The sequence below is a fragment of the Anopheles darlingi genome, chromosome 3 (assembly GCF_943734745.1).
Source record: "Anopheles darlingi chromosome 3, idAnoDarlMG_H_01, whole genome shotgun sequence".
NCBI classification, from domain to species: Eukaryota; Metazoa; Arthropoda; class Insecta; order Diptera; family Culicidae; genus Anopheles; species Anopheles darlingi.
Genome location: NC_064875.1, coordinates 1,553,008 through 1,565,000, shown reverse-complemented (window position 1 = coordinate 1,565,000; position 11,993 = coordinate 1,553,008). Strand labels below are relative to the sequence as shown.

At 48.1% G+C, this 11,993-nt stretch overlaps 1 protein-coding gene across 1 annotated transcript in view; it reads right to left on the bottom strand.

The window, feature by feature from the left end:
• Window positions 1–2,825, bottom strand: part of LOC125953594 (structural maintenance of chromosomes protein 5) — a 4,189-nt gene extending 1,364 nt beyond the window's left edge. Inside the window, exons 1-6 of the mRNA XM_049683254.1 lie at window positions 2,518–2,825; window positions 2,165–2,243; window positions 1,963–2,104; window positions 1,347–1,903; window positions 473–1,282; window positions 1–408 (exon numbers count right to left, since the gene is read on the bottom strand). The exon at window positions 1–408 is cut by the window's left edge and continues 757 nt beyond it. Coding sequence (XP_049539211.1) covers window positions 1–408; window positions 473–1,282; window positions 1,347–1,903; window positions 1,963–2,104; window positions 2,165–2,217 — 1,970 coding nt within the window. The 5' untranslated portion in view covers window positions 2,218–2,243; window positions 2,518–2,825. The remainder of the gene's footprint in view (window positions 409–472; window positions 1,283–1,346; window positions 1,904–1,962; window positions 2,105–2,164; window positions 2,244–2,517) is intronic.
• Window positions 2,826–11,993: the final 9,168 nt, after the last annotated feature.

Genomic DNA, 11,993 nt, shown 5'->3' with positions numbered 1-11,993 from the left:
TCCCGCTGTTGGGTTTGAAAGCTGAGGCACTTTTCCTGCAGCTCTTTGATGCGACCTTCGATTTCTCCACGTGCATTACGGATCTTATCGCAGTGGTTCACCAGCCGCTTCAGATGCGCCCGCTTCTCTTCCAGCAGCTTTACATCCTTGGAACGGCTGAGCAGATTGCGCGCCTGCAGCACATCGCTTCGGGTGGACTTTTCATTAGTGTAGCGCGATTTCGTAACCTGGAAGCGATTCGTCGGAGTGAAGAAGAGGGCAATCGCGTCGGGCAGCGAGTTCACGTGCTTGGCCGACTCTGGTCCACCCACGGGAATGTTGTGTAGATTGTAAAGCTTGCACAACCCATTGAGCACCGGAAATGGTCCTTCAAGCGTATCGATAAGGTAGGTGTGAAATCCGAACGATCTGAAAAGAAGAAACCGCATTGACACGATTCTATGGGTCACGGATGGGGCCTTCTTCTACTCACCTCAAGCTTGTGATCGGATATTTGGGTTTCCACAGAAGAGCGTCGGACGGTCCACTGTGGATAACGTTCACGTTAGGAAACTTGAGCTCTTCGCGTATGATCCGCAGAAACAAATTCATGTCCTCCGTCTGCTCGCACGTAAACGCAATCAGGTCCCGGATACCGATGGTATTCTCGAGGAAGATTACATTTGCCTGTACCGGTACGTTTAGCTCCAGGATCATGGGTTCATAAATTCTGCCCTGAAAACGGTCAGTATTGTCCCGTAACCACATGACTGCGCGGAATGTTCCCTCGAACCGAGACTCCAGCAAACGCAAGCGATTGTTGGCCTCATTTTCAATCACTTCTATGCTCCGCTGAACGCTCATCATCTCCGGTTTGAGTTCGTTGTCGATCTTTTGATTCAATTCCTGACGCCGGCCGATATGCAGGTCGTAGTCGTCTCGTACCTTCGCTTCGGACTCTTTAAATGCGGCTATTTGTCGATTAATCTGTTCCTCCGACCCAAGCGCATTCGCAGCGTCAGCGCAATCCTGTATGAAAGCGCTCAGAATGACCTTCGCTTCCTCTAGCTCGGTGCGCCGCTCGTCTGCCTTAGCGAGCGCGTTCTGTAGCTCTCGTTTGCGTTTTCGGATGTCATCCTCTAGCCGCTCCGCCGCTTCCTCAAGCCGATTAATTTCGTCGGTGTATTTTTGTGCGCGTTCCGTCTCATCCGCCATCCCGCGTTGTAATTTCTCCTTTCTCTCTAAGATGGCGGCCATTTCCTTCTGGCACTTCCGGTACTCCTTCTCTTTCGTTCGCAATAGTCTGGAAAAGAAATCAGAACGTGTTAGGCGGGATTTTGGTTTACATAAACCTCTCTTATTCTTACTCGTTGGCCTGCTGTTGATCGGTCTTCGTGGTGGTGTAGAGTCGGAACAGATCTTCATACTCCAGCCACAGCTTGCATGCCGTGCAAACCTTAATCTGCTCCTCGTATTCCTGTCGCGCGCGGTTCTGTTCCAGCATTTGCTCCAGCACGCCGGAACGTACCTCGAGCTCGCGCAGTTTCTCTGCATGATTTGTGCGCGCAGTGGAGGATGTGGTTTGTTCGGCACGTTTCGCCTTTAGCAGAGTGAACCACTCGTTCATCTGAGACTGGCAAACGGAGGATTGCGTGTTGAGCAGCAGCTCCCGCGGATTCATCTTCGTAAAATCCTGCACGCGATCCTGAGGCAGGAATTGGCAGAGATTGTCGATCTGGATGTTGTACGATCGGATCTTTTCGAGGTAAGCGCGGTGCGATACCGTCGTCCCATCAATCTGAAACGTGTCCTTCCGATCGTGGTCGAACATTCGGCAGAATCGCTGTACTCCTCTTCGAGCGTTGCTGTAAATAGATATGCGGATCGTCGCGGACGGCTTTCCGTTTTTGATATAGCTATCGATCTGCAAGAGAAGAGCCAGTTTAGCAAGGCCAAGGACAAGAAAAAGGCGTTTCGACGCACATTTTCACATCGCGAAAGTACTTTGCAGTTCCCGCCCATTCCCAAAACGATGCCGGCCACGATAGCCGACTTTCCGGCCCCGTTTGGACCGAGGATTATGTTCAGGTGGTCTCCCGGATAAAACACCACCGAATCGTAAGTCCTGTGGAGAAGAAAACTCGATTAATTACAGAATAAAGCGGAAAACGACGGGGTTTCTTACACGAAATTCTCCAGCGAAACCGACGCGATTTTCCCGACAACCGTTTGCGACATTTTAAGGTGCTCTGATGAACATTTACCTATAAAATTTGATATTATATATTATAAATATATTTCGGTAAAAAACCAAAACATACACCTCAACCGATTCAAATAATTTTAGCGGTTATCCATTTCAAAGTTTTGCCGTTAGATAACCGATAGAATGAGCCGGACACGGTGTTTTCAGTGCAATGGATGCTGGAGATGATGCAGATGCCGTTTAGGAAGGAGTTCATTTCGTGCGGCGTACTTTCCATCCTTGGGAAAGGGCCATCAAAAGACTATAGCTGGGGGTTAAAAAAAATACTATACCTCTGTTTTTTCTTCGTGCTCCGGTTTTCTGTTTTATACCCGTTTTTCCAAGTTTTTTTTTCGACGGGAACGACGGCGGGAGTTACAAACTTCACTTTAGATACTCTGGATCGCACGAAAACTCAGAAAATTCACGAAAATTCACGAAAAACGCGGAAAGTTTTGTTTTTCCACAATAAGAAAAACAAGATTAAGAGCAAGATGAAGAAGAACAAGAAGAAGAACCGGATGAAACAATAAAACCCTCGGTAAAACGATAGAAACGATGCAACGAACGATATAAACGATAGAAACGATGCAACGAACGATATAAACGATAGAAACGATGCAACGAACGAAATAAAAAACGATTACAAACAGCGCTCTCTATCGGCAATCGACTGAAGCTCCGTTGTTTGAATCGGCCGTTGAAGATAAACTTCTTACGTGAGGACTTTTTTCTCAAACTCTTTCCAAACTCATTTATTTATCTGCTTCTTCATGAATTATTTTATCTCTGGGACGTTGTACGGTGGATTTTGTTCGATCGAAATTGGATTATCCTGCGTATCCTTGACTGAAAGCACTTTCAAGGAAAAATCGAAGAGAAACGGTTCACCCTCGTTAAGCTGTTTGTAGAAAGGATGAGAACCGACGCGGCCTAAGAAGCATGAAATTTGCCTTTGCTCAACAGGATGCACCATCACATTCTGCTCCTGCTTATTCCAACTCAAGCGAGAAAATGTTTGAAAATTACACACCAGCCACCACCGCTACCAGCCGAACAAATAGTTTTCCCAGGAGTACACGAGGTAGCAAAGTTCCGAGGCCGATGATCCAATTAGTTATCCTCGGAGTGAGCGCTAATGATATTCGTCGTCTTAGGGAAAACGGTGATGTCAGTAGTTTTTGACGAAATTTCGACCATACCAATAATTTGCATTCATAAACCTATTTCATGCCTTTCGCGCGGTTGCACATACACCACAAACAATACACTTCGTGGGTGCGATCGCAACCGACCGAATCTAATGATAATCCACATAATTTGATTATGATATCATTACATCTCAAGCGCGCCACTGGGGACTGGGACATGCAAATTGCCACGGAAGCACCGACGTGATGGGATTATGTATGCATTTTAACGCCGAATGCGTGCCCTTTCTAGGCCGAAGCGGTCCCATGAGAGACACCGACCAAGAAATAGCGTGCGCCATCTGATATCGGTCGGTCGGTGCGGGAACTACGATAAGCAGCCAAATTATAGGAATATGATACGCATGCATAAACGATTAATAACGAGCTCGCGAGCATAGAGGGACCGTTTAAGGGTAAGTAACGTCATTTACACCACCAGCATTTACTTACGTCCTTTATCGACCGCGAGCAGCATCTCTCAGAGGCGAACGAAACATGCGCTTAGGAAAATCTTTATCAACCGCAACGTGTTTCTGGTTTTTTTAAATATTCAATCTGTTTCTTAAAAGTCAGTTCGGTTATTCTGTAAAAAACTCTCTGTTTGCAGCGTCCCTAGAAGCCGAATGGACCAAATGTTTCAATTTTAGTGCGACATGTGTGTGTACTGCTCATGTTGAATGCGTAACTGCACCAGCCAGTCACGTTGTAAAGGATCGTTTAAACGCCCGCGACATGGTAAAAAAGCGAACCTTATCTAATGCCCGTGGCCACGGCGCCGCCAAGCGAGGCAAACACCCACGAAACGGAAACAAATCACATGTTAGATTACGAGCGAGAGTGTCGGTAGCACCGCCATTTGTATGCTCTATGATTTGTCTCGAACGGTAATCATAACCTATCGAATGGCCGAGCACCAGAGTAATAAATAACATTCAATTATTTACACTTTTTTAGCGAAACATTCCGAGGTGTGAGCCGCACAAAAAAGGCACCCCACAGCAGACTCGTCAATCTCGCTAGTGACATCCGATACCCGCCTACATTGCCTCGGTGAACCACAAGGATGTGTGGCCTCGGGCCAACTACGGCGGACTAGAAAAGTGGCCAGTTGGTGGTTGGAAGCAGTGGAATATCGGGCAGACGCGTGGTGGTACCACATGCGGTGCCCGACGACGTCACGTACGCCTTTGGGCACGCGCGGCCTGCTGTGCTGCTGGATCGACATAGTCTGACTTGAGGACCTAAATAAACCGGAAAACACAGAAACGGTAGCGTCTCAATTCACACCCTGACATTATTTCTCGTCAAACCACCGGTGGCACTAATTGGTCCCGGGGGCGCGAGTCCTGTAAGTGTGCCGATTCGAGGACAATTTCTGCGCGGCGTAACCGAGTGATACCGTGCTGGGGAGAAGGATTGATGACGGTGGATGTAATCATGTTCGTAATAATTAAAATGTTAGAACCGTGAGTACGAACTGTTACCAATCGGAAGTTGAATCTGTTGCAGCAGGTCGCATCAAATGGTCGGTCCATTATGTCGTTCTCAACTCAACCCGGCCATCTCCTATCATTAGTTCTTCGTTTGCGGAACCAAATTGCATGCCTGAGCCGACGTTGGCAGCAATTATCAAAAAGCAAGTCAAGGTTGAACGCTCGCCGCTGCTGCTTCCTCCATGGCACGAATGGCCCAAACCCAGCTGATTGAAGGATACGAAACGGCAAACGGGGCTCCACGTAAAGGATTAATTCGTTGGCGCCTCGATCCGGACGGAAGGCAAACCGGAAAGCAGAAACGACATCCAGGCGCGAGGTTTCCATCCGCCGGGGATACGATTATTTTGCTTTAGTGATAATTTGGATTTAATACCATTGTCATTAGGAACCATTAGGGTCAGTCAGTCAGACTAATGCTCGGGAGTTCTCATCAGGTCGTCGCCGTGCGTGTGTGGTTGATCCAGATTTGAAATGGGCTTTTCTGCAGATCTGCCATCCCTGGGCCCGTTTGGAGGATAAACGTAGAATGAAGGTGCGTTCTCGATTGCCTCATTATTGTTATTTCTTAACTCAATTACCTGTAATTGAAATTAGGACTTTGATATCTTTCTCTGTCCGAATGATGGGCTGAGGAAGCAAAAAGCGCGAAAAAGAACTATACAAGGAGGTCCTTCAGTTTCTCTTGCCTACCATACTTCAATTCACATTGCAAATGAGTGAAAAATTGCTTTTCCATGGAGGCCATGGAGCGAAGATGTCGTCACTGGAACGAGGAACACTAGAAAATGCGTCACACCATGAAACGGCAATAACCGGAAACGTAGCAGAGGGAAAGCGGGAAAAAAACCGTGGGCCCATGTAGAGTAAACAACGAAGGGAAGCACAAAACTCATTCCCGAACCCCTCGTAGATTGAAGATTGAAAATCAAGGAACCCAAACCAGTCCAGCGCGTCGCGCGATTGCAATTTGTTGTTTTCCATTGCGTTTGATTCGCTTCCAAGCAGGAGGGTGACACACTTTAAACTCAGGAAACCAAACTACTTAATACGCTATTACACCCTCAATTTGGGATTCAATTAATTTGTGTGGCTCTCTGGCTGGTGCCGTTGCAGAGGGTGTCAAATGGTTTGTGAAGTGATAAAATATAAAGAGACAACGTATATTTAGCGAAAATCATTTATTCATCACCGAGTATTCGTACTTCTATAGTATCTAACGCTCGAAGAAAACTATTCGGAACTGTTCCTCACACTCATGCGCCCAAATGTTTTCCACCAAAAATCCGACAGTCACGAGCCGGAAAACAGTCGCAAAAACGTAAAACATCACACAACTCAACAGCAGACACGCAGGGAATGCCCAAGTAACGCACCGATTCCAGGATGTATGAGAACCCAGGTCGGCATCGGGGGCACTCCTCCGTTCCATTTTGGTCTTTGATGAAGGATTAAATGTCGCTCGTGGGAAGGGTGGATTTGACAACTTGTTTGAAAAATCTGTCCACAACGCCCGCTCGCTCGTTCCCTCTTGTTAGGCTGCTGGGACCACCACTAATCGATCCTGCGAGAGGCGTCCTGCCTCCTGCTCGTTATCTGTTTGCAGATGTCACATTCCTCCTCGCATGGTTTGGGCCTTTTTTCTGCTGGGGAAGGCATTGAAGGATAATGTACTCCCGGATGAGGTACGAGTTCTGCTTCCTGGGAGGGTGTTTGTTCATTTATTTGCCCAACCGATTGTCACTTGAAGACGATGATCGGTCCTTTGGGTTCGTCCGTAAGGTCAAGTGTGTGTCATTTGGTGGTCAGGAAAGCTAATCTGATCCTCGGTCTCTCTGATCTTTTGTTCGCCGATCCATAAAGTCCTTCCAACCATCACGATTTGTTGAAGGGTACCTGTCGACGGGATTGCCTGAACATCTCCCAAGGTACAGTGGCCACCGAGGGTTAAAGTTTTGTCCGTTTTGATGGCCAAAAAGTTTTGAACGACATTCTAATGTTGTTTAATCATCATTAAAATCACATTAGGGCAGGTTTTTCGGGGCCAGGATTCAGTTCGCTATTCCACGGGAGCCTCGGAAGGGCATGCGATCAGCATCAGGAATCTAAGCGAGCATCCTGCTCTCACCTCGCCAAAGCTCACTGTTAGTAACAATGAAATAAGCGCGCACAAAAACTGGAACTTTTTTATCTGCTGGCCACCGTGGAGTGCGGGTGGAACTTATGACTTTTTAATATGGGAGCACCGTCATGGCGAACTCACGAACTCACTCACCCAAAACTCCTCCAGGCTCCAGATAGCCTTCGGTCGTAAGAATTTAAGGAAAACCGAAAAACAACCGCGAAAAGCCCCGAAAAAACGAAGCTGCTCCAGCGGGCATAATCATTATCATAAATCACGACCGAGCTGCTCGAGCCGCAAAATATTTTCGCCAAACAAACGAAATCAAGCGATTCTAAACCTCGCGTCCTCTCGTCCAGCAAAGCATCCATTCCGTCGTGCATCCGAGAGTCGAGAGTTGTACGCATTAAGAATTCCAACGAAATTCGTCCGACACATCCCACTCGAAGGAACCACCTTCGCCTTCAAGAAGGTTTTTGGGGGGTTTTTTTGCCATCCCTAAGGCCCGAAGAAAAAGAAAATTCACATTTGAAATGTAAATTGAATGTTGCTTCAGCACGGTCTCCGGTGTTTCGGTGGTCCAGAAACCGGGACCGGAGCTGCCGTATGTGTTGCCCGAACCATTGAGCTGTGATTGCTTTGAGAATGAATTGATCATATCATTGATCGGTGCGGGTGGAAAATCACACCCACCCACGATGGTAATCGTGTTTATTTACTTTTCATTCTTGATTTGAAATTTCAAAAGCGACAATGAGCCCTCTCCTTTCCGGCTTTGTTCAAACAAATGGAGGGCGCGCCAGTGCGAGGACATCGCGCAGATGTTACAACAAACAACGATCAAACAATGCACCACAAAGACGCCTGTTGACACTAAGTCCTTGTCGTGGATTGGCCTCGTCATCGTCATCGTCATCGTCAAACGTCGGTGCAATGTTGGGCAACATATTCTAATTAATAGCCACCGATTAATGCATCCTTTCTCTGCAGAGGGCCTTCCCGAACCCTCCGTCCTTCGAATACGAACGCAAACAGACGGACGTGGAAGTGGCTCGTAATCCTCCGAACACTCTACTTCACCATTATTAGCCCATATGGGATCGTGTTTTCGGTTCGGTCTGTGTCGCACCCATTAGGGTCATGCTCGTTTTGGGACCGCACAGATTAGCACTCTGTTTACCTTTCCATCAGGCTTGAAGAGGACGGCCAGCTAGGAAGGTGTGCGATGCGCCAGGCCCTCTTTTCCTTTCCAGTTGATTTGGCGACCGGAGGAAGAGGGACTTAAAACTGAATCCAATCCGCATCAGTGCGTAATGCACAAATTGAATGCTCGGCACTCCGCGGCAGCAACAGTAACAGCAGCAATAATGTGGCTGCACAAACAACGCATACAACGGTGGCTCTTCGGTTCTGTTCCGACGATTGATGGAACCGTCGTCGTAGTCGTCATCCGTCCGTTTGGCTGACATTTTCCCGATTACCTCGAGCGATGTTTTTAATTCCAGAGCCTCCTTCTGGTTCAGCGTTTGCACGGTTGGCCATGCCCTGGGACCACGCAGTAGGCACCATTTTCAATCAAATTAAAATGATATGTCTTGTCGTTGTCATAGCGACCGAATTTTTTATCTTCTCCCGGGTGCTTCCTCCCTCCGCTTTGCTCGGCTGATGGAATGAGATACTGAGTAATGGAAATGCCGGATTTGAAGTAGCCAAACAGTGACAACGGAGGAGGGTTTTTGGTTTGTTTATGCTAAAATATTTTAGCATTTTTTTTTCGGACTCGTAGAACTACTATCCCAATTATTAACATTACAGAAACACCTTTTCAAATATCGATGTAATTGATGCGACATTATGAAAATGTTACACCTTTCGCAGCAATCGCATAGATCAACGATATTCGCGACTGTTATTCCCAGTACTGCATGATATTTCAGAACCGAAATCTCTTCGAAAGCTCTTCTCCACAGTAGGAAATATCCTTTACATATTTCGGTATGGCCTCGGGGAGGTTTTGCCTCCAAAATATGCGTGAGAGTGTTCACGCTGAGCTTCCTCGTACAAGCTGGGCGCTCGCTTGGATTTTACGTGATACTCACCGAAGGTTTAGCGAACGCGTACACCGTCATCATCCATAACCAACATGATCACCAAAAGCCACCAAAAACGCTGGCACAGCTCGGAAGACCCGCTTCTAGCTGACTGTTATGTTATTGGAATTGCTAGCCGCGTTTCGTACGACCTTACTACCCCTTTGGACATAGAACCAACCACATGGCGGCTGGCAAGTATCTCGGATCTCCCATTAGGATGATGATGTTTGCGCCATTATGATGCACCCATCTCTCTCCGTTCTCGGTACTCATCGCAGCCTCTTTTTTATGCTGACGCAGCTGCGAGCTTGATGGTCGATGGTTCGAATATTGCCTCGCATGTAATTCGGGATCGGGCGTGTTCCGCATCGTGGCAGTTACGGATTCCGATAATCACGTCGTCCCCAGCAAGGGCCATCCATCGTCGACTTCCACCCCGAGGATGCTTCCATCGCATAGGAAGCGCGAGAAACGCACAATGGCGCTACCACGACCTCTACCACCAGCACCACCACCAGCAGCACATTATCATTGTTATTGCGAAAAACATTAAAATGTATGACTCTTCTTCGCGCTGGCACACGCGGATGGTGCAGATAGGACAGTTCGCAAGAGGCGGTCGCAGCATCCGTTCGGTCGCAGGCCGCAAAACATGTTTTCGGAAATATTGATGCTCTGTAAGCTACCAGCATATTGTCTGTCGCTCGCTCGGAATGTGCACGCAGTTTGGGGCGGTTTTACATGCGCCCGGGAACGAAGCCAACTGAATGCTATCCCTTGGCCTCGACGGCCGTGGCCATTTTGCTGGTCGTTTGCTGGCGTGACGATTACTTTCCCGGAAGCCGCCAGGTCCAAAAAGCGGTGCCGGTGCTGCAGAGCATTTGATGATCGTCTCTGGGGAACGATTGGAACCAGCAGTGCACCGCAATTGGGTCCACACATTAGAACCGTAAATCATGACATGGCGTTCTTTTGGGCGGTGTCCTACTGGGCGGTTGATACTGGAGGTTGGAAAAGAAATGATCAGATTTTCGGAGAATTTATGTTTCTGCCAGCACAAGCATCTAAACTTGCCAAAGAATTGTATGACTCTTCTGATATTTCAATGGAAATCATAAGTTTAGACGTTCTAGTCAAGAGATTTCTGTATTAATTGTTACATAAATTGCATTACGTCTGCCGTTCGTAAATTGTATTACAAACTATGTTTAATTTAATTTACGATTCCAGAACAAAATGCAAAATATGGAAACAAAAAAAGCATTTCCCCCGAAAAGAGAGAACAGTTTTCGTTGTCCTTAGGGTCCTTAACAAACTCAGACCCGCCAGCAATCCCGCTGCCAATGCCAAGCGGAGCAAAAGTGGGCGATCAACATTTACAACGAAAACGGATATCTATTTATGAGAAAGGTTCGTTATAGCAACACACACACGCACACACAAAAGCCGATTCGCCTCTTTCGTCCTTGTGCCGAATGGGTCTCATGCGTCATCTTAGACCACCACTCCCAACCCAACCCACCCGATGGGTATGCTCTCAATGCGACAAAGTTTGATATTCCAAGGTGTCATGGCCGGTGGGCTACGCTAGCGCTTCCGCAGAAGACAAAGACACCAGTCGAGTGGGGAGATAACTTGGGGAGAGATTGCAAGAACGACAGAGAAAGAGAGAGAGACATAAAGAGAGAGAAAGAGAGAGTAAGTGTGCTGGGTGTCCTTCTGCGCTCGACAACACTTCTACCGAACTCCGATGGGAGGAGAGGATGGAAAACTGGGGAGGAAGAAAAAGAAGAAAAAGAAAAAAAACCGTCCCGCAAAAAAAGGGCCACAAACATTAAGCCGCTCAGTAACTAAGGGTTTTCGGAAGATGAAGTCGACAAATGGCGACAGCGGCGGCACTGGCCGGGGGAAAATGACGGTACAGAGCGGCCCCTACTTCTGGTTACAGAACAGTGGAGGCTTCGTAACGTTCCGATCCATCTAACGAAGGATCTGATAAATAAATAAAAAAGCAGAAAAAGAAGAAGAAGAAGAAGAAGCAGGAACCAAACCGAGAGGCCGGGAACCGATCGGATACGGCCCCGGTACCCGGTGAAACGGTGGCTTCGAAGCGTGGAGGTGAATCAGTGAGGACGACAACATAACGAAGGCGCATCGCTCGCTGGACGTGCCCTGGGCAAAGACAAAGACGAGGCGGAAGCGAGGGGCCAGCCCCGCACAGTGGCCGCCGGAGGAGGGGGCAGAGAGGCTTCGGCGTTCGTGTGCGATGTTCGAACGAATGTGTGGATTGTGGAACGGAGAGGGTTGGCATGCTGGCTGCAGGGAAGGCGGAACATATGCGGACATTGCCTCCGTGTCTGTGTGTTAGTGTATCATCCCTTTTTCGGAACGATTACCTCCCGGAGAACGCCCGCCACAGAGAAGCGAAGCAACATAAAACACAAAGTACCCGCCTCCGGGCTATTTTCTAACATACATCTCTACTTACCTTCTCTCTTCTCTGTGGGACCTGGGACCTGGAGAGGGAGGGGGAGGGGGAAGGGGGAGGGGATCTTGCCTTGGTAGTGGCAACATATTACACTAACACACACACACACACAGACAGACGAACCGCATACGGACATATCAACCATACTGTCGCCCCGGAAACGATGAATCCGATCGAAGGAAACCGTCGCCCGTAGTAGTGCCCGGAAGGACACTTCGCACGCCCAGGCGCTTGGGAATGATTTGGCGTGTGGTTGGCATCTTATCCGGCCCACCATGCTCCAATGGCGGGGAATCTGGGTCGTTGGTCGATGCTTCTTTGTGTGGCTTCATGGCTAGGCAAAAGGGCCAAAGAGAAAGGACAGCGAACGGCAGATTACC